This window comes from Leptonychotes weddellii, chromosome 15 (genome assembly GCF_054177405.1).
Source record: "Leptonychotes weddellii isolate Sample4059 chromosome 15, ASM5417740v2, whole genome shotgun sequence".
In the NCBI taxonomy this organism is placed as follows: Eukaryota; Metazoa; Chordata; class Mammalia; order Carnivora; family Phocidae; genus Leptonychotes; species Leptonychotes weddellii.
Window position 1 is genome coordinate 2019319 of NC_138383.1, and position 21750 is coordinate 2041068.

Genomic DNA, 21750 nt, shown 5'->3' on the forward strand with positions numbered 1-21750 from the left:
ATCCCTGCCCGGGGGGTAGCACCGAATAAACGGAGATGGAGCAAGGGGTGACCAGGTTGGGACGGGGAACATCAGTCACACCTCACACAGCCTGCAGGGTCCTTCCTGGGAGGTCAGCCGGGGTGGCCAGCTTCTCAGGCTTCGCAGAGCCACAGGGATGATCACGGCTAAGGCTGAGCTGTGACTACAGGGGGGACCCTGGCTGAGTGCCCGTCAGCTGATTAGGCTGGTCCGGAGCTGGGGTGGGATGGCAGGTGGAGGACCGGCTCTGACCAGCTTCCTGTTTTCCTGCTGCAGCCCTGCCTCCCCAAGAACACTGGGCTGTCCCTGTGCTGAGCAGGAAATGGAACAGGAAATGAAAATCTTCCCAGAAAGAGGGCTTTATGACCCCAAGACATCCCTGTAGGAGGGCTTTATTCCTTTATTCCTTTGTTTTCTTCACACACACACACACACACACACACACACACACACGGTGTTTGAGGAAGGCTCCTCTCCCAGGAGCACCCCCGTGTCCCCACGACATCCCCAGGAGGGTAGGAGGGACCACACACCCCACAGGATCTGACAGCTTCAGACACTGACTCAGCATCGCACAAGAAAGAGGTGGGATGTGCAGCCCCAATCAAGAGACAGCTCCCTGCTTCCTGCATGTCACTTGGGCTCCCCTCCAGGCTCGGAGACCCTTCCTGGACTGGCTCAGTCCTGCCAGGAACTCAGCAACGTCACCCTAATAATAACATCCGCCACCACTGATCTGTGCTGGCCGTGCACCAGGCCTCGGCAGGGTGCCCCCCCCTCCCGTGCCATCTGATGACATCCTTAGTCTCACTCCAGGTCCTACAGCTGGTAAACCGTGGGGCCGATGCGGGGGTAGGGGGAGCGAGTGTCCATGCTGAGCCCCTTCCCTCCCTACATGGCTCACCCTGCACGCTTATCGACATTGTTGTGCAGGGTGGGGGATTGGCCCAGAAAGCCAAAATCCTGCCCCGCTGAACCATAGGTCATTTCATGTCCACGCTTCGGGCCCAGCCAGACACCGTCATAGATCTTAATACAGTCACCGGTCGTAGATGCCAATGTTTTAGGAAAAGTGCATGAAATTGAAACTTAAAACCAAGAAAATTCCCACCGCGAAAGCTGGAAAGCTCTTGGGTCTCCGCTGTCTGGGAGAGTTCCCTGCAACACGTAGTCGGCACTGTAAGGATGTCCACTGAGTGTACGAGTGAGTGAATGGAAACTCAGACGGCCAGGTCTTACGTTACTGGGTTTCATGGTGCTGCTTAGGCCGAGGCATTAAAGCTGGTAAAATAAAAACAAGAATCCCACCTACTGCTCTCTGGAAGGCTCCTTCCACCACCAAATGGAGGAAGGCACGTGAAGGCGTCTTCTCCATCGCAGACTTAGGAGGCGCTGACTCGCAGTGTCCTCCGTGCCCTGGACGTGCCCGAGGGACCCCCGGCACCTGGCAGCCCGCAGCCCCTGCCCTCCGAGCTCGTGGGTGGCGGCCGGTCCCCGGGGCAGAGGGCTCTTGCTCTGAGGGAAGGAGCCCACGCTCTTCCCCTGCTGGCCTGAGTGATAGCTTCCGAGCACAGGCCCTCCAACAACTGTAATCCCCCGCGGGTGCACACCATTTGTATTCTGGAACACTTCATGCCTCCCCTCATTGTCTGTTTCCCATGCCCTCTCCTGACGGGTGGCAGATGGTGAACTTGACGTGCGAGGACACATCGGGCCGGCGGCCCCGGCCCCCCTCGCACCAGCCGGATGCTGCCAGCTGGAAGGAGCGAACCACGTTAATGCACACTGGCGTCGGCGGGGTGGGGGCTCGGGGCCGTCCCAGAACCGCCTTCTGCATCCACTAGCCCTCGGAGGGCAGAGACCACAGCGTGGCAGAGATGCCACAGACCGCCGCATCGATGGCTGAGAGCGCCCTCCGTGTCCTTACATGCATTGTTCAGAAATCCTGACAGAAGGGCCCCTGGAAAACTGGGGCCGGGGCGCTCTCCTCCGTCCTCCCCCTGGGTGATCCCCCTACCATCCTGAGGGTGCTGATGACCTCAGCTGAGCTAGAGCCCCCCGAGTGCTGGCTTCCAGGACAAGCACCCCGACTTCGTTGCTGCCATCACCTCTTGGCCAGCAGAGATGTGTCCCAGTGGGCATTGATGGTGTCCCCCTCGAGCCAGTCCCGGGGCCCCAGAGGCAGCGCCGCACCCCTCCACCCCCCTGCCCCACCAGGGAAGAGCCGGGACTCATGTGAGCTCCCTCCTTCCGGTAGCTCCTCAACCCAAGTCACCCCCAAGTCCCAACAATTTAATCCCCTAACCTGTTCTCAAATCCATCTTTCTCTCCCATTGCTCCCATAACCGCGGTGCCGTCCCTCACCACTGCCAGAAGTCGCCTCCCAGCCAGCCCTCCTCTGCAGGCCTTGCTCCCCTCAAGTCTGCCCTCCAAGGAAGGGTTTGCAGGTGGGACCTCGTACACGTAGGGCCACAGCTGGGCCTCCTCGCCCACAGGAGGAGATCCTGGCCCCCAGCCGGCTTGCAAGTCTTCCTCCCTTGCCGTCCACACCTCCTCCTGACCCCTGCTTTGCACTTTACTCTTCAAAGATGAAAGGCGCCCCCTCTCTCCAGGGCGTGCCCCATCACCCCCAGCACAGGCCATGCTAGCCCTCACCCCTCTCAGGTGTCACCTCCTCAGGCGGCCCTCCTGACTGCTGAACCCCAACCCACCCAAATGCCTTGCCTTGGGGGGTCTCTTGTCCCCATGGCACTCGCCTGCCACCCTGAAGCTGCATTTACAGCCGTGTTGCCCGGGAGACAGACGGAGTGCTCTCTGGGACGGAGAAGGCTGCTTCATTCCTCTCTAGCCCCGGCACCCAGCATGCCCCTCCGTCAATGTTCTGGAAATATTTGCTGAACTGAGAGCAAACTTGATGAATATTTACACAGTACTACATGCCCACGATTCCGCCTGGCACCAGAAACTCCTGCTCGGAGAAAAGTGAGACGACTCTTCCCGAGAAGGGCTCACATTCGTGCCTATAAAACTCCCCTTTATTGGGGTCGGGCACCCCTGCCCCCGTGTCAGGCTCCAGGGCAGGGCAGGGCAGGGAGGGAGACCACCCAGAGCTGGGTCCCTGCGAGCCTGGGCCAGCCCGGAGGAGGGGAGGGCTGGCTGTGGGGAAACCCCCTCTGGAAACAGGGGGCCTGGGGGCCTGCAGGGGCGCCGCTGGCCCAGCCTAACAGCGGCCGACCGTGACCAGGGAGGCCCTGCCGTGGTCGCTGCCAGTTTAGTAGTGTCTGCCCAATGGACGTGAATTTGTGAACCCTGTGGAACCCAGGGGGCCACATCTCCTCCAAGGGTGGCAGGCGAGAAGCCCCTCAGCCCGGGGTCTGTGGACCTGCCCGATGGGCCTCCGGCGCTGGATGTGGGCAGGCTGGGCCTCCATCCCCCCCACGCTGCTTCTCTGCCATCCAGTCTCCTCTCTCAGAGAGCTCCTGCCCTTGCCGGCCGGGGCTCCCGTGCTCAGTGCCGAGAGAGCAGGGCTGGGAGGGAGGCCACGGCTTGCCCCTCGGCTCTGCCTCCGCTGGACGTGTGTGTGGTCTTGGACTTCTCTGGGCCTCCCTCGGTTTCCTCATCTGTCCAGTGAGGACGGTTGCCTGGCCGTGCCTTACAGGAAAATGAATGAATGTGGACAGAGGGCTTTGCAAAGGGAGAGTTTCTTGTTTATAAGGCAGCTTTATTATTGTGCAGGTGCCCAAGAAGAGGGCGGAAGGGACCGCTTGGGTAAGGCCCCTCCCCCAGCAGAGCTGGGCAGCAGGAAGCTGTCCCCGTCACCCCTGAGTGGGTAGGCGGGGTCTGTCAGCAAAGCCACCCCACGGAGGCCCCCCGGGGCTTGCTGCTGTCAGAGCCACCCCATGCCCCACCCCTCGCGCCCAGAATCATCTCACGGGGCAAAGACGGGATCACATGGCCTGGCTCTGTTCTGAGGGTCCGGCTGCCAGGGGTCCTGTTGATCCTCACCTGGTGACAGCAGAAGCCCACCTCCTCTGCTCTGGGGACACCCTATGGGCGCCACGCATCCCTATACCTCATGCGAGGCGCGTAACCACAAACCAAAAAGTGCACAAATCACATCTGGACAGCCCACTGTATTGTCACAAAGTAAGCTCCTCCAAGAAACAGCACCCCGATCAAGAAACAGAACATGGCCAGCATCACAGGGGCTGTTGAAAACACAGAACCAAAACCAAAACACAACTTGGGAGCATTGCCGGAAGTGTCCCCCACATGCCTGAGATGCCAGCCCTGTTACTGCAAAGCGTCCTCCCATCCTAGCCAAGTTGCCAGCTCACCCAGCCCGGGCCCGCGGCATGTCCTCCGGAGCACCACAGACCCCACAGAGCCCACCTGTGTTCCAGAGTCAGCTCATGAGGACTCCTGCCTTCTCTTCCCAGACGGGAGTCCCACAGCTCAGCCCACCCCGCCCCTCTGCTCCCCAGCCCGCCCACTTCACGGGTGGCTGTTGAAAAGGCAGGGTGGACTGCTGGCCAGGCTCAGAGTCAAGGGGTGGGTGGGTCATGTGCCCCTGTCTGGTGCTGTCCTAACTCTTCCCAGAACCTTCTGAGGACCCCCTCAGCACCCACCCAGCGGCCCGCTCCTGCCCACCCCTAGGGGAGCTTTTCACGCTCAGGGGAAGGTTCTAGACCCGTTCATGGCCTTGGTCTGGAGAGAGGACAGATGCAGGAGACAACACAGGTGAGTCAGTGTCCTGGGCATAGCACCAGGCTCCGACTCGGCCACACTTCCCACCAGCCCTCTTTGCCCTGCCTACCCTCCCAAGGCCTGTCCACCCACTTCCACCAGGGGTGTGCGCAGCCGGCTGGCACCAGCTGATTGCTATGTGCTCAGGAGTTTGCAAGTGGACTGTTAAACACAGCCATCATTAAAATTTAAATTACACAAACTTAAAATTAAATAAACTATATTAAGAATAAAGGTAATACTCGGAACTCATCAATTTCTAATTATTTTTATTACATGTTACTATTATCTACGCTCGTGAGGTTACTTACACCTATTGCACACTTACGCTGGGAATGCCTGGAATTGTGGGGGACTGTCTGTCTTCCGGGCTCCCTGCCATCCCCGCCCTCTGTGCCTCTGGGCTCTGACACCCAGGCCAGGCGGAAAGGAGCCCCTGCATCTCAAACCTTCCCACCAGCTAGCTGGGCAGCTTGCGGGTTCCTTCTCGGAGGGTTTTCGTTTTCCCTAGCCCCAGAGCTCTTAGCTACCTCTGAGCACTGGGGAGGAGGAGGAAGCCGCAGACACGACCAGGTCCGAATCCTCCCCTGCCCAGGATCTCGGGCCCGGTTAGGTGGATTGAAAGAAGGCAGAGCGATGCGGCAGCAGGGCCCTCCACCTACCTGTCGGAGCCCTGCGCCGCGGGTGCGCCGGGGTCCCGCATAGCGCCTTCTGGTGGACGCAGCGCTCCAGAAATCGCCCGGGCGGAAGGGTCCGGCCCTTGACCGCGGTCTCCTGCCCTCCCCTCAGAGCACCACACTTCCCTCCCGCTGCCCCAGACACTGCCCCAGGGCCCGTCCTCCCCCCCTGAGGCCCGCTACTCCATTCCCTGCGGGACGGCGCCCCTCAGTGCCACGTGCCCGGGTCCCCTCTCCTGGTGCTGAAAGCCCGGGTCCCCGTCGTGGGCGCGCCTCAGGACGCAAGGCCGCGCCGAGGGATCCCGCTCCGTGCGCGCAGCCTGCCCGGGGCCCCGCGGGGCGCTTCTCCCGCTCCCACGCGCCCTCCCTCTGGGCCCTGGACAGCCTCGCCCCCGGGGCCCCCGCGCGGGGAGGTCCTCCCGAATCGCCGCCTTCTCGCCTGGGGAAAGCCGGGCGCAAACCCGCGGGGGCACCGGGGGCCAGCACCCTCCCGCAGCCCGGGCGCCGAGGCGAATAGCGCGCACAGCCCGGCGGGCCGCGGGGCTCGGAGCCCAGGACTGCCGCGTGCAGCCCGCGGGGTCCCTCTGGCGCCGGGAAGCGGAGGCCGAAGGACGCGCGGGCTCCGGGAAGGTTCAGGGCTGAGGCGCCCAAAGAACGCCGGCGGTGGGGCGCCCGGGGGCACGGGTGGGGGCCGCGACCGCCGAGAGGGACGGAGGAGACCGGAGTTTCTCAAAAAAAGCCGGCTGCGCCTCGCACCCGCGGGGCGGCAGCCCAGCCCCCGCACCCTGCAGCTGCCTGTGGGTCCCTCGGGCTGGGGATCCGCCAGCGCAGCGCCCCGACTTGGGGGGGAGGGCCTGGGGCGTCAGCGCGGCCTCCCGGACCGCGGCTCTAGCCCGGGCTCCTGCGGTCACCTGGAGCCCGACCTCGGGATCCTGGCGCCAGCTCGGAACTCTGACCGCCTGGGGCGCGCCAGCGGCTCGGGTCTGTCCAGAGCCCGGAACCGGGCGTCCCAACCCGGACGGGAATCTGGGAGCCTCGCCTCGTGGCGCGCGCTACTCAGACAACAGGTGCGGGGTGGGGGCGGGGGGCCAGGGGTGACTATGAGTAAAGTGCCACCGTGTGGGGAGCTCCACACGGGGGACGACCCCGCCGAGGGCCGGGACCCCTCCCCACTTGCCATGGGCGGAGAAGTGGGCCCAGCTGGGGCTCATGGAATCCAGAAAGCCCAAGGCGCACACGGACACAGACGGCTCAGCGCCTCCCCCGGGGCTGCAGGGAGCGTCCAGCCCCGGCGGCGCCGTCTGCCCGGAATCGGACCGGCTCCGCTGGCAGGAAAGGCTCGATCCGAGAAGTGCCCGCCCGCCCTGCCGGCTCGGGGCGGGGAGCGGTGCTGCCATTCCCCCGGGACCTAGCCGGGCCCCCAAAGCCCCGGGTCTGTGGGAGGGAGGCAGGAGAGCCAGGAATGAGGTCGTGGAGAAGTCCTCAGACCCAGGGTGTAGACCGGCATTTCAACCCCACACGGGCATCTAAGCACCGTGCGGCAGCCCCGTGACCCCCTCTCTGGACTCAGCGGCGGTGCGAGGCTCCGCTCCCCAGCGCTCCTCACCCGGTGCACGAGTGTAGACGATTTGAGCCCTTGGCGACCCGGTCCGGCCTTGAACGCCCCCCGCCCGGGCCCCGAGGGTGTTCTGTGGGGCCAAGCGGGCTGAACCGAATTCTGTCTCCCCAGCCCGCCGCGGCCTCCCACCCGCCCGCAGTCCCGTCTGAAATTTGTGGACATCATGCAGGTGGCCCATCCTATAGTCCCAGCCCGCCCCCCCCCTCCCCGCCCCGCGGCTCTCGGAGCCTTTGGGGAAGCGAGGCCAGCTCGGCGTGGGGGCGGGGGGAGAGACCGGAGGAGGCGGCCCCCACGCGCGCCCGAACGACCCCCGCCCCGCGCCGCGGGCCGGGCCGCAGACAATTAAAGCGGGATTCCTCCCCCGCTGACGTCGGCAGCGCCGAGGCCCCTCCCGCGGCGGCATAAAAGGCGCGGGCTCCGCAGCGCGGGCGGCAGTGAGGGCCGGGCAGCGCGGCTGTGCGGACTGCGCGGCCGAGCAGCGCGGCGCCCAGAGCGCGGCCGCCCGCCGAGCCCCGCCGAGCCGAGCCCCAGGAGCCGGGCCGGAGCGCCGGTCCCAGCGCCCGCAGCCATGCCGGCCGGCCGTGCCGCGCGCACGTGTGCGCTGCTCGCCCTTTGCCTCCTGGGCAGCGCGGCCCAGGATTTCGGGCCGACGCGCTTCATCTGCACCTCGGTGCCCGTGGACGCCGACATGTGCGCCGCGTCCGTGGCCGCCGGCGGCGCCGAGGAGCTCCGGAGCAACGTGCTGCAGCTCCGCGAGACCGTGCTGCAGCAGAAGGAGACCATCCTGAGCCAGAAGGAGACCATTCGCGAGCTGACCACCAAGCTGGGCCGCTGCGAGAGCCAGAGCACGCTGGACGCGGGCGCCGGCGAGGCCCGGGCCGGCGGTGGCCGCAAGCAGCCCGGCTCGGGCAAGAACACCATGGGCGACCTGTCCCGGACGCCGGCCGCCGAGACGCTCAGCCAACTCGGGCAAACTTTGCAGTCGCTCAAAACCCGCCTGGAGAACCTCGAGGTCCGCGCGCGCGCCGCGGTTCCCCCTCCGGCTCGTGCGCCCCTCTGCCCTGCCCCACCCCCACTCCCGGCCCGGCCCCACACCCCCACCCCCGCCTCGGCCGGGCGCTGATGCCCGACCGGGGCTGCCCGGAGCCTGCGGGGCCCAGCAGACGGCCATTCGTCCGAGCTCCCCGCCAGGCCGCCCCCGCATTCGCCCTGAGGGGACCGCGCCGCGGGCCTCCCAGCACGGTCCCGGCTCCGCGCGTAACCGTGTGGTTTCCCCCCGCCCTTGCACCCCCGCAGCAGTACAGCCGGCTCAATTCCTCCAGCCAGACCAACAGCCTCAAAGATCTGCTGCAGAGCAAGATCGATGACCTGGAGAGGCAGGTGCTGTCTCGGGTGAACACTCTGGAGGAGGGCAAGGGTGGCCCCAAGAACGATACGGAGGAGAGGGTCAAGATCGAGAGCGCCCTGACCTCCCTGCACCAGCGGATCAGCGAGCTGGAGAAAGGTAACGGGCCGGGGTGGGGGGCCGTGGGGGGGGGGGCGCCGTGCTGCCTGCGAGGCTCCCTGGGCCAGTGGGACCCTGCCTCACGTCCCGGCTTCCTGAATAGCTCCGCTCCAGGCTGTAAAAGCCTGAAGCTCCTCCACCCCTCCAGCCCCTTCCGGCTTCCTGAATCCCTGCCCTGGGTTTTGGGGTTTCCAGTCGATGTTTCTGATAGGGCTGGGGCCCCCTGGGCTGGGAACATACGGAGGGAGGGGAAGCAGAGCCAGGAAGGGATTGACTGGTGTCGGCTGCACCCCCCCTCCAACACACACACACTGGTAGGATTTTTCCAAGTCTGATTTGTTTAATCTTCAGTAAGTTTGCACTGTAGCTGTGTCGTTCCCAAGCCCTCCCTGGTAAGAAAGACTGGCTCTAGCCGGTCCCCATCCCCAGCAGGGAATGGGGTGCAGGCTGGGGATGGTCCATTTTCTCTCACCTCCATGGCACCCCTGCTGTCCTCTGGGGATCTCCGGGTTACCCCCTTCAGGTGAGCCCCTTCCCTGTGGTTTTATTTTCTGAATGACTCAAGCCCTGGCATCTTGCATGTCCTGTGGTTCCTGGGTCACCAACTCTGGCCAGCCCCACCTGCACCCCGGGGCTCACAGATGAGCTGGGCTCAGCCTTGAAGTCACAGAAATCAAACAAGGTTGTAAAAGTGGGGGGGGTTCCTGGGCTTGGAGCAGGGCCACGTGACCCTTCTTGGACCGCAAAATGTGCCGGATGGATTTAAACAGTGCCATCTTAAGGCACGTTATGTAACTGAAAAACAGATCAGGGGAAGGGATGGGGGAGGGAGGGGGGAGGAAAGGAGGGGAGATTTCTGGGGGGGGGGGGATGAAAAACATCCCCTAGAGAGGTCAGGGGCTGGATCTACTCCAAGGCGTGCATGGGGGCGAGGGCGGGAATACAAGTCCAAGATGGTTGGGGGGAGCACTGAGGGGGCCAGGCCTGCTGTTCCCTGATACCTGAATGGATGGGGGGTTGCTGGCCCAGCAGGATGCCTTTTAGAAATAATTCTCGGCCTGGCGGCCTGTTTCCTTCTGGACTCCTGGCAAGCCCCGAGCACACCCAGGAGCTTGCAGGTGTGTGTCTTCCTGGCTCTGGGCCCTGTGCCTTTGCCCATTGCTGGGTTGGAATGTTTTGCCTGGAGTCGGTCACACCCTAGCCAGGGCCACAGCTACAGTGCGTGTGGGCTGAGAGGGGGCAGACAAGCATTCGCCAAGACATCTTTGGCAGGCAGGGAGCTGGTGGCTGTTGTGTAAAGGGAGGCTGTCAGGCCAGGAGCCCGATTTTTCAGGAAACACAGAGGAAGCTCTCCCTGAGAATGAGTGACATAGTCCTCAAAGCAGTCACCTTGGGGGGGCCCTGGCTCCAGGGATGACTCCCCACCCCCTGCTGTCCTACCCTCTCAGCAGGGCTCCAAGCAGAGTTGCTAAAAGAGCCTCAGAAGAACATCTTTCCTGCCTGTGGGGTAGATAGGATTCTGGAAATAGCCAGAGTCCTCAGGGCTCATTGATTGGGTCAGAAGAGTGACCAGGGACTGCAGCATGTCCCGTCCTCGAGGGGAGTGAGCTGGGCACCGGGGGTCTGCTTGTCTTGGGTGGGAATCCAAGAGGAGTATTTGTGAACTGCATCCAGGAATCAGGTCTGCTGAAGGGGCTGCTCTGGGGGGCAGCTAACCTCTTTGGGGCTGGAGGAGACCTCCCTCTGTGGCCACACCACCAAGGGCCGGTTTATCTGGTGTGCACTGACCCATTCTCTGCCCAGACCCACCACGGTCCCCCCACCCCCATCCCAGCCTCCCCAGGGGCAGGATGTGGGAGCCTGAGCAGTGAGGCAGAGAACGTGGGTCAGCTCTTTTGTTCTGGCCCTGTGCCCTGGGCAGGGCAAAGCACTTGACCCCGCTGGGCCTTCCTCTCAGCAACTATAAAATGGAGATAAGTCTGCTCCTCGGCTTCCCAGAGCTAGAGGGCGGCTAAGGGGGGAGCATGTTTCCGACTGGGACAAGTGCTTTGAGGTGCAGATGAGGTCTGTGTCTTGTCCTTTCCAGGTCAGAAGGACAACCGTCCCGGAGACAAGTTCCAGCTCACATTCCCGCTGCGGACCAACTACATGTACGCCAAGGTGAAGAAGAGCCTGCCGGAGATGTACGCCTTCACAGTGTGCATGTGGCTCAAGTCCAGCGCTGCCCCTGGGGTGGGCACGCCCTTCTCCTATGCCGTGCCGGGCCAGGCTAACGAGCTGGTTCTCATCGAGTGGGGCAACAATCCCATGGAGATCCTCATCAACGACAAGGTAGAGCCCCCAGCCCTCTGGACTCGTAGGACAGCATAGTGAGGCCCCCCAGGCCCCCCTCCCCCCGGCCCTGGGGCAGATCTGCAGCTACAGATGCTGCTGTGCCCCCCGCACAGAAGGGCCCATCAGGCAGGACTGGGGGGAAGTGAAGGGGAAGACGGGGAGGAGGGGCGCCCTTGCCCACACTCCCTGCACGGTGTGAAGCTGGAGCTTTCCCAGACAGAGGCCTCCCAGGGTGGGGGTTGGCACAGGATGATCCAGAGGGTGCTGCATCCCTCCGATCGAACCCCGGCTCCTCCTCCCCTAGCTCGCCTCCGAACTGGCTTTGTTCCTTGTATGTGGAGGACCGCAGATGCTCTAGGGGTGGTGAAGGTACCCCCAGAGATTCTGCCAGAGTCCAAGTCTATCCTGCTCAACCCCTCACCCCTGGGAGGAGGCCAGATGCGCATGAGCCCCTGGAGGGTGCAGCCTCTTCCCTCCCGGGAGCCTTTTCCGAAGCTGTGAAATGAGCTGCCGGCCTTCCACTCCCCAGTGTCTGTGGCAGCATTGGTAGGGAATATCTCAAACCCAGGCTGGGTATTGGAATCCAGGCCCCTGCTGTTGAGGCCTGGACCAGAAAGGGTAGTTCCTTTCTGGGCTCCATGTCCCCAAGTTAAAGGGTGTGCGGGTCCTTTTGTCTGCCGCACCATCCACCCCCCCACCCCGAATGCTAGAGAGGAAGGGGAGTCCCAGGCCGGAGGCTGGCCTGAGTCCAAATCTCTGCAGAGGCTGTGCGGGTGTAGACCCCGCAGATCTGGCAATTATCGTGTTGGAGGAGAGCAGAGAGGCCCAGACCGCAGCAGTGAGCTGAGACCCCAGCGGTGGGACTCTCCCTCCCAGGGCTGGTTTTGTAGACCAGCAGAGCGGGAGGCGGCTGAGGAGGGGTGAGGACATTGTACATTCAGATCGATCTTAGGGGCCCCTTGACAAATCGTCACATTTCCTATGTGACTCCATGATCCATCGATGGATGGGGCTGGCGGACGATGAGGTCACAGGGGCAGGTGCTGAGAGAATTCAGTAATGGCTCTTGGTATTTATTTTAAACGTCGTGATCAGAAGAGTAACGGTTGACGTGGTGAGTAGCGATGATCACTGATCTGCATTGTGCCCCTGTACCCGTCACGTCATGTGTGTCCTCCTCCTTCCCAGGTGGCCAAGCTGCCCTTTGTGATCAATGATGGCCAGTGGCACCATATCTGCATCACCTGGACCACCCGGGATGGGGTCTGGGAAGCCTACCAGGATGGCACCCAGGGTGGCAATGGCGAGAACCTGGCACCCTATCACCCCATCAAGCCGCAGGGGGTGCTGGTGCTGGGCCAGGAGCAGGTACTGGCCTGGGGGCCAGCAGGGGTGCTGGCTGTAGGGGGAGGAGCCCCAGAACCAGAGGAAGGAGAACCGGGGTGGGTGACCAAGAACAAGGGGGAGCAAGGAGGGAGCGGGTCAGAGGGGGAAGTGGTCCCCACATTCCCAGAAGGAGCCAAGGGAAGCAGCTTCTGCAGCAGTTTGGGCTAGGTTCCTGCACAAGTGGGAGTGGGCTTTGGTCCCAATGTTCGGGGGCTGCAGCGACACTTTCTTTGGCACGGGAAGGCCAGTCTGCCTTTAGCGATGCATAATTTATTTCCTGGAAGTGGTTTGTCTCCCAGTGGGCACCCAGAGGGAAGCGTAGGTGGGAGGGTCCCAGACCTTCTGTTCCCGATGGGCTCGGCAAAGAGTGACATCTGAGCTCGTCCCGGCAGGGAGAGTAGCAGAGGCTCCCCCAAGGCCCTGCTCTCATGGTGGTGCATGGCCCCAGCTGACCCCCTCACTGGCCGAGGGACAGGCTGCACATCAGGCAGAGTCCAGGTGTCCCCGGGAGATGCTCTGCATCCAGGACAGAGGTGGCCAGTAGTGGCCCTTTTCCTGGGCTCCCCATGGGAGGGGGACCAGTGCATAGCTGAAGACCCAGAGACAGGACATGAAAGGGTACTACGAGGTGGATGTGAGAGCCCCTGATGGGGCAGACACAGACACGTGCCCCCTTCGAGAGACCCCCCCCCGCCCCTACAGCCCCTTCCACCCTCACCCTCTGCTTTTCTCTGAAGGACACCCTGGGTGGCGGGTTCGACGCCACCCAAGCTTTCGTGGGCGAGCTGGCCCACTTCAACATCTGGGACCGCAAGCTGACCCCCGGGGAGGTATACAACCTGGCCACCTGCAGCGCCAAGGCCCTTTCTGGCAACGTCATTGCCTGGGCCGAGTCCCACATCGAGATCTACGGGGGAGCCACCAAGTGGACATTCGAAGCCTGTCGCCAGATCAACTGAGGCTCCTGCCGCCGAGCCTCCCGCCCCCCGGGCCTGCCAGCCCGCCTCCCCCCTGCTTGTGCGGTGATGACCCTCTCGTGTCTTCTTCTCTCCCTCTCCCCAGGAGTGACTCAAGGCCCTCACCCGCGCACGCGCACGCACATGCACACAGCCCAGGCCGCCCTCCTGCCCGGGAGGAGGCCCCGCTTCCCTGGAGGAGCCCGCACCTGGTCTCAGGCCCGCCCCGCTCGCGCTCGCCCTCGGCTGCAGCTGCGACATGGGGCCGGGCAGACGTAGGTGAGGATGTGTGTGTGGGGGCGAGTGTGTGTCTCTGGGGGGAGGCACTTTCTTTCAGAATGAGCTGTCTCCTTTCCTTCTTCCTCCGTGGTGTTGGGAAATCTTGTGACTGGTCGAATGTCTGTACTTGCCAACTCTGTGAGCTGCCCGCAGGCCTCGGGGCTGCGCAGCTTCCTCCGCACGCGCGTCTGTCTTTGCAAACCTTTTCCAGAGCCACCTCTCTCTCTACCGGGAAAATAAATGTCTTGTAGCAGTTGGTTCGAGGCTGGGGGGCCTCTCCACAGAGAATTTCTCTTTCGTAGTAGGAGCGGATTCTCTCTGACTGTGCCCTGGGGTGGCACCTTGTGCTCTCCAGTGGTGAGACAGGGAGAGGCTGCCAAGGGGCAGGGGGGGTGCGGCCGGCCTCAGGAAGCGGGCAGTCCCCACCCAGTGCCCAGGCAGCGCCCCTGCGGGTGGCACCTGAGGACGGTGCTGGGCCTGGGAAGCTGGTTTGCATGCCCAGCTCTCTGGCTTTGGCCCAGGACTGGGTCTCCAGCCCACAGTCTTGCACCCTTTCAAGGGTGGGCTCCATCCCTCCCTTTCGGCTGCCCACTAGTGCCCCTGAGAGGGGGGCTGTCCCCCCCCAGCCCAGGAAGCCAGGCTTTCCCGGCCCTCCCTTTTGAACTCTGCAGTGGAGACCAGAGGCATCCATGGGTCAGCTCAACAAGGGACCTTTTAGACAAGGAAACCCACATTCTGATTGAGACCCAGCCAGTTAGGACCAGTGACACTGAAACTGGACCAGTGGATGAGAAGGTCCGAGCTAATTTTGACAGCGATATTCCTCCCACGCTCCCAGGCCCAGGTCAGCTGGCCGTGGTGAGTCCTCCACGGGAGCGGGGCCTCGGGAGGCCTCCCACGCGGAACTCCCCGACCAGCGCTGGGGCCTGAAACCCACTCCCCCTTCTTTACAGGGCTCCAGTCCTGCAGCAGCCCCCAACCTGTCACCAGCTGGTGACACTGAGACATGACTAGCGTCCAGAACCTTGAACTTTATTTTCCCCCATGAAAAGCACCCATACATTTCCTTCTAGTCCTTCCGAGGCAAGGGGAAATGTGTGTGTGTGTGTGTGTGCGCGCGTGCGTGTGTGTTCCTGTGTGTGCATGTGTGTTGAGAGAGAGAGAGAGAGAGAGAGGAAGTTCACGAAGACGGGCCGTGCCCCAGGTGGGCTCCCTGCTCTGTCGTACCATATGGGGGTCGCACGCCTTGAGGGCACCCTGGACTCTGTCACCAGGAGTCTAATTAGCAAAAGGCTGGCAAGTCTTTCTAGAAATTCTACCACACTGCCTGGCTCATCTACAGCGGCAGACATTTCTTTGGGAGGAGCAGGTGTCCCCGTCTTCTGTTCCTTCCAGGGGCACCTGTCTCCTCACACACAGGTCCCTGTTGCGTCGGAAACCTAGTGCATCTGTGTGCATCTGTGTTGGTGTCTCCGTGTTAGTGTCCACGTGGGTGTGTGCACAGTACCCGGTCACCGTCCTGTGACGCATCGCTCTTGCTCAGAGGGTGCGGGCCGGGCGCTGCGCTGCGTGTTGTGGTTCAACAGTGGCTTTTTCTGAGACCCTTGTGCTTCGTCAAAGCCCGTCGGGTTGTGGCATCTTTGGATCTGCAGGGATCTCCTCTGTTTGCATGTTCCTCGGGGTGGCGCGTCCCTTGCTCCCTCGGTCTGATGTGTGCCCCCTGCCTGCATGAACTTCTGGTTCCGTGTCGTGTGCCCAGTGCCACCCATCGTCCTGTGACCATCCGCGTCGCTACAGAAAATGGCTGGAGAAGCAAGCCAAGGGTGTCGGGGGAGGTCAAGGGAGGGATCAGTCTCCCTCTCCCTCCTCCCCACTCCCCAAACACACCAAGAAGTATTTTTCACATGTAGGTTGACAAGGAGCCTAAACAAAGCCCATGATTGGGACGGAGCGAGAGCTTGGAATCACCCCTCTAGACCAGGTCGGCCCCACCCCTCACTTCAGCCCCCTCGCGGCTTTTGCTTAGGCGAGGCCCGCAGGGGGCTGGGTGCTCTCCTGCCAGCACCCCACACCAGCCCCTGCCGATCTAGCGGACCCCAGACCACCCTCCGCCCCAGGCGGCCGTGGTGGGAGCTGTCCGTTCAGGACCACAAGCCATCCTCTGCCCTAGCTAGAGACGGGCGGAGCATACCCCAGACGCTTATGCCTCTGTCCCTTTGGCCTCCTGCCCTGTTCCCCTTCCTGGCCCTCCCCTGATGCCCCCACGGTGCCAGGGACAGAAGCTGACATTCGGCTCCCTTCCCGCCCCTAGCTGGAGCCTGTGCCAAGCCCTTGACTTGTTTTGTGTTAACACTTGGCACTCTGCCGGCCCCAAGGAAGGTCGATGACACAGCCACAAATCTAATCCACGTAGTCTCCCATCTCCTCCTTAATCTGATCGACGCTCCCTCTTGCACTGAATAACACATGCCTATCTCAGGTAAGCCGTTTTATAAAATAAGAAGACACACAGCACTGCTGAGGCGGTGTTAGCTCTTGCTGAGCTGGTGTCCCACAGCTCCCTGGGTGTCCGAGGTGGGGGAGCTGCTGACGGAGGCTCTCCGGGCCCTCGGGGCTTAGGTCCCACTGGAATCGTAAGCCTTCTTGCTTTTGATAACACAGTATTATTTCTCTTACTGTAGAAGAAAAAGTTTATTACCAAACAAGAGTATTTTTATGAAAGAAAAGGACAAACCTATAAAATTAAATCAACCTCTATCTCCCTGGAAAATACTTTCAGGCTCCGCCAAAACGTAGGACTGAAAGCGTGTATTTTGGAAGAAAGAGATACATTTTGTACGCTTTCTTTTCCTTTTGTAGATTCCCAGTTTATTTTCTAAGACTGCAAAGATCACTCTGTCACCAGCCCTGGGACCTGAGACCAAGGGGGTGTCTTGTGGGCATGAGGTTCAGTCCTTCCAATGAGCTCCAAAGAGGGGCCACCTGTGCTCAAAGGTGTTGGGGGCCAGGATGTGAATTGGCCATTTATGGTGGACCCTTTGCCTCGGAGCTGACTTAAGTCAAGGACTTGATGATCAGTTCCAATCCTGGTAGAAAGAACTAGGGTTACGTGTTGGTAACACAAAGAGGATAATATCCTTTATAATCTCATGACAACCAAAATGTGGCTTGACACAGCCATGGTTTCATCTCTTAAAACACAGTGTGTAAATTTATTCAACTAATGATGGGAAATGTGTCACTTCCATGCACAGTGGACTTAAGTGCAATTTGTTGAAGGGGAATAAGTCATTGAGGAGAAAAAAAAAAGCCCAATACTTAGAGTCCCAATTTTGTCTTATTTGCCAAAAAAAAAAAAAAAAAAATCCAACAAAGCAAACCCCCTCTGGTTGATATTGTTATAATGTATATATTGTATAATATGAAAGAGAATCGATGTATCTTACTTTTTCATTATTTGCTAACCAAAGCTGTACATTTTTCATATGATCTGCAGCCTTTTGGGTATCAAATGGGTCAAAACCATGGGACCTGCCACCTCCCATCAGCAATTCTGGAAATGCACTATTTCTACTGGTATTGCTTTTTTTTTTTCATTTTCTTGCTGAAACGACATGAATTGTTGAGTTTATTTTTACACAGTAAAGAGTGAAGAAAGACGGTGGTCTGAGTGGAGTGTCTCTTTTCTCAAGCTCGCCAATGCCACCCCGACCTGCCTCGGGGCAGGGGGCGCCCAGGGACCCCCACCGGCAGGGCCGTGCAAGCCTCGTGTTTGCGTGGCACTGTGCCCTCGGCAGTCCCACAACCCCTTGCTGACACTGGGACATGGGGGGGGCTCCCCAGTTCACAGGTGCAGCTGACACGGAGGCAGAGAGAGGGGAAGGGATGCCCCAGCGGGGTAAGGCCACACTGGGCTTGGGGTGCAGAGTAACCCCCTCTTCCTCGCCTCCCCTGCAGTCCCGCTCCCTCCCCCTGAATGCACTGTCCCACCACACAGCCAGGCAGGGCCCCAAGCCGCCTGGCCTTGTTCTTTCCAAACAACCCTGTTCTGTTTTCTGCCACGTCACCGCTGACTGGATCGTGGCCAATGCCTGGTTACCTCCCCTCTTCTGGGGTTCCCAGGCCCCTTCCCTCCACTCAAGTATGAGCATTCCCAGATCCACATAACCAGGGGAAGTGGGTGATGCAGGAACCCTGAGCACTGGCCAGAGCTTCCCTGCCCCTCGCGAGCCGAGCTAGACTCTGGACGGACCTAGAACTTGTGAACTGCTCCAAGGGACAAAGTGGTCAAGAGCCAAAGTAGCCCACCTGGCTGATGGGTCTCCCCACACCCCAACACGCACGCGCACACACACACACACACACCCCGGCAGCTTCGCCGAAGGGCTGAGCCCCTCTGGCTGTTTGCTGGCATGGGACGCACCGACTGCAGATGGGCCTATACGCTCGGCCTTGCCCACAGACTTCCTGTCCATGCAGTGGCGTTCTCTGTCCAGGACTCAGGAGCTGGGGTTTGCTGGGCCGTGAGCAAGCCACCTGTTGCCCGCGGTGGTTCGGAGGGAGGAGGTTAGGCGTCCGCAGGGCAACAGGCAGGCAGGCAGGCAGTTCTCTCTGTTGCCCCTGGGGGAGGAGCCTGTGTCCTCCAGAGCGGCCTTTGGCACGTGGCGTCCACCTGCAGACGTCACTCGTGGCCCCTGTGGTCAGGCCCGAGGGTGTCCCCAGCGCCGGCAGCCCCAGCCCACATGCCACCTCTTTGCCGCCCACTCAGGAAGGCGCGTGGTTATGCCTGCAATAACATCTTCAGTTTCTAATTTCCATGAAGAGCTCATTCAAAAACCCAGGTGTTTTAACTATCATTAGAAACAAATTTCTTTCCGCACTTCTCACACCTGATCCTGGCACATCAGTGAACGACTTCGGGGGCCTCGGAACTGAACACCGCCTCTCAGAAGGAGGCTGCCAGGCCCAGCCGGGAGCCGGCTCCCGTGGGAGTCCAAGCGGAGGGACTCAGGATTGCAAAGCTAGAGAGTATCTTGGAAGTCAGTGACTCCAGCAGCCCGTCAGATGCTTGAAACTCTTCTCGGCTTGCACGCTTCTGGTGATGGGGACCTCACTATCCCATGGAGACGGTCTGTCCCACTTTCAGGCATCAGGGAGTTTTCTTCATCTTTCTGCCTGTTTTCTTTCTTGTATATTGTGCTCAGTTCCTTAGATGGAGCTGCAGGCTCCTCCCATCTGTCTCCGCATGTGAGGACAGCCACCCTGGGGTCCTGAGTCTTCCCCACCCCTCAGCCATCAAACCGCCGGGGGCAAGGGGCGACCTGTCTGATTTGTGGCTTTGTCTAGCTCCGCCCTCAAGGAGGGAGAAATGCTACATCCGAGGCCTGTGAGATGTCTGGGCTGGGAGAACCTTGAGGGTCAACTAGTCCAACCCCTCCGCTTTCCGGATGAGGGGATCGAGGCCCGGGGAGGCTGTGTTCAAAGTCACACATCTCGTGTGTGTGCCAGGCCGGAATCAGAACTCAGGATTCCGGACTCCCAGCCCAGTGCTCTCCCAGCCTGCCTCCTGCCACTGTCCTCACCTGTAACATGAGGCTAACAGCCCCACCTGGCAGGCTTGTGAAGAGGGGACGAGCAGGTGTGCACACAGGGCCGGCCACAGAGAAGGTAAACATGGGGGCTGGGCCCTCCCCTCCTCTTTCTGCATCACCAAGACCCCTCCTCTTTCTGCATCACCAAGACCCCTCCTCCAGATTCCACTTGAGAGGGCTGGCCCCTGCCCCTCATGGCCCCACAGGGCCTTCCCATGGTCCATCCCCTCTGGGAAATACTGCCCAGGTTGGGGGGTGTGGTCTTCTCGAGGTTGGGGGTTGGGCCATGGGACATCTCGGCTGTAGCCCTGGGGTCCAGTGACTCCGAGGGAATGTGGTCAGTGTCAAGTATCTTGGAAGGCCTGGGAGGCCAGTTGTCAGCTCCTGGCGGCTCCTGAGGGCTGCTTCCCCCCAGCCCTCGCCACCACCACCCAGGACCCCAGAGGCTCAGCCTGCGTGGCTGACCTGCTCTGGGGCTTATCAAACTCCCTCCCTGACGCCCCCATGAGGGGCAACAGAGAAGCATCTACCGACCAGTCGGGGGGTGGGGGTGTCTGACTTGAAGTAGCCCACTGCAAGTACAAGATCTGTTTGAAGTCCTGCATTTTACCTTAAACTGCGATGCAAATCTTCATCCTCCTCCACATGGATCCCTCCCTGTCCCCTGCCTAGGTCCCCTGCTCTAGGAGGCTGGTGCACACGTCCCCCTAGCATAGAAAGATAGGGTAAGGCTGGAGGGTCTCTGCAGGCTCTTTGAGCTCTCCCTGGGGCCTAAGTGCCGGTCTCCCCAATCCTTGGGTATCAGTGCGGTCCCTCTGCTCCGAGCCCCTGCTCACACAGGCCCCTGCCTCACCATCAGTCCCACGGCCCTGGGACCTGCCCTCACTGGACCTTTCCACAAGGTTGGCTGTCCTTTCAGTGTCCCTGTTTTCCTTCTTCAAAGCCTCAGGCCGGATCCCTGCTCTCTCAACCACACATGAGTTCACATTTCTGATCATCGGTAGTGGACCTGGGTCATGGTTTCTCCCCGGAATTTTCTTAGTCACCATGGAAATCAGGGTGCACAGAGGTCCCGGGTGGGGCCCGCACCTCGGAGGTCCGGAGCACAGAGCCCCTTACCGGGACCCAGTCACCCACCCTTTACGAGCTGGGCCTCCCAGCATGGACAACATGGACCCCGGTGGTCTCGCTTTTGGGAAGGGTGCAGGGCACAGGGGCAGACAAGGGTGCGAGACAATGAAAAGCCACAGTTCATTCATTTCTTCATGAAGGACGCATTTCCAGAGCACTGACCACGAGCAGGCGATGCCCGGTGGGTGGTCTGCCGGGCAGAGGAGGGGCGGTCTCCGGAGGGTTGCTGGCCAGCTCCCACAGTGGGGGAGGGCAGGGGAGGGCGGGAGAGGGCTGGTGTGAGTTTGCAGGCTTGCATGCCTATAAGACATTGCCAAGGAAGCCGTCTGTCCCGTTTGATTCCTGTGCTTCTCAATTCAGGCCAAGGTGGGGGGCCATCTGCTAAAGTGGGCACAGATAAAACATTTTCACTGTGCAGAAAATTGGCTTCTGAGGGGAGGCTGTGTGCTCAGGACAGAAGCAGCCTGCAGAGTTCCTGCCAGAGGCTCCAGGCAGTGCTGGGCTGCAGGGAGAGAGGCGCTGGAGCGGTGGGGGCCACAGGAACACCCCTGCACCCCTGCCCGCCCCCGCTGGGCTCCGGCCCTGACTGACCAGAGCTCCAGGGCACCAAGCCCCTGCTTAAGGCTTAGGGGCCCTTGCCTAGGGGTCACTTAAATCTTTTTAACGGCGTTATTGAGCTATAATTCACATACCATATGTTCCACCCATGTGAATACACAATTCGATGGCTTTTATGTGTTACAGTGCTAATTTTTTAAAAATTGGGGGAAATGTATATAACACACAATTTAATGTCACTCAAGTGTGCAATTCGGTGGCTTTAATGACATTCACGATGTTGTGTAACCATCACCACCATCTCGCCCCAAAACGTTTCATCCCCCCAAACAATAACTCTGTCCCCATTAAGTGTTAATGCCCCAGTCCCCTCCCCCAGCCACGGGTAACCTCTAACCTGCTTTCTGTCCCTACGAATCTGCCTCCTCTAGGCCCCTCAGAGCAGTGGGATGGGACAATATTTGTCCTTCTGTGTCGGGCTGACTTCACCAAGCATCATGTCTTCCAGGTGCATGCACGGTGTGGCAGGTGTCAGGCCGCCCTTCTTTTTCATGGCCGAGTAATACTCCACCATGCAGATGAAGCACATTCTTTCCCTTCATGGGCACTTGGGCTGCATCCACCTTCCGGCTGTTGTAAATAGTACTGCTGTGTACATGGGCGTCCCAGGATCTGTTTCGGGCCCTGCTTTCAGTTATTTGGGGTATATACCTAGGAGTGGAATCATATGGGAATTCTACGTTTAGCCGTTGGAGGAGTGGCCAAATTGCTTTTTACGGAGGCGCTGCACCGTTTCGCATTCCCACCAGCAATGTACTAGGGTTCCAATTTCTCTACCAACATTTGTTACTTCTGTGATCTTTCTTTCTTTCTTTCTTTCTTTCTTCTTTCTTTCTTTCTTTCTTTCTTCTTTTTTTGATAGTAGCCAGCCTAATAGGTGTGAGGTAGT

At 60.6% G+C, this 21750-nt stretch overlaps 1 protein-coding gene across 1 annotated transcript; it reads left to right on the forward strand.

Moving 5' to 3' along the window:
- Positions 1–7524: 7524 nt before the first annotated feature.
- On the forward strand, positions 7525–17181 carry NPTX1 (neuronal pentraxin 1). Its single transcript, XM_006733886.3, has 5 exons — positions 7525–8074; positions 8359–8566; positions 10653–10897; positions 12089–12268; positions 13024–17181. Exons 1-5 carry the CDS (start codon positions 7631–7633, stop codon positions 13243–13245), a joined length of 1299 nt encoding a protein of 432 aa, XP_006733949.1. The 5' UTR covers positions 7525–7630; the 3' UTR covers positions 13246–17181.
- Positions 17182–21750: the final 4569 nt, after the last annotated feature.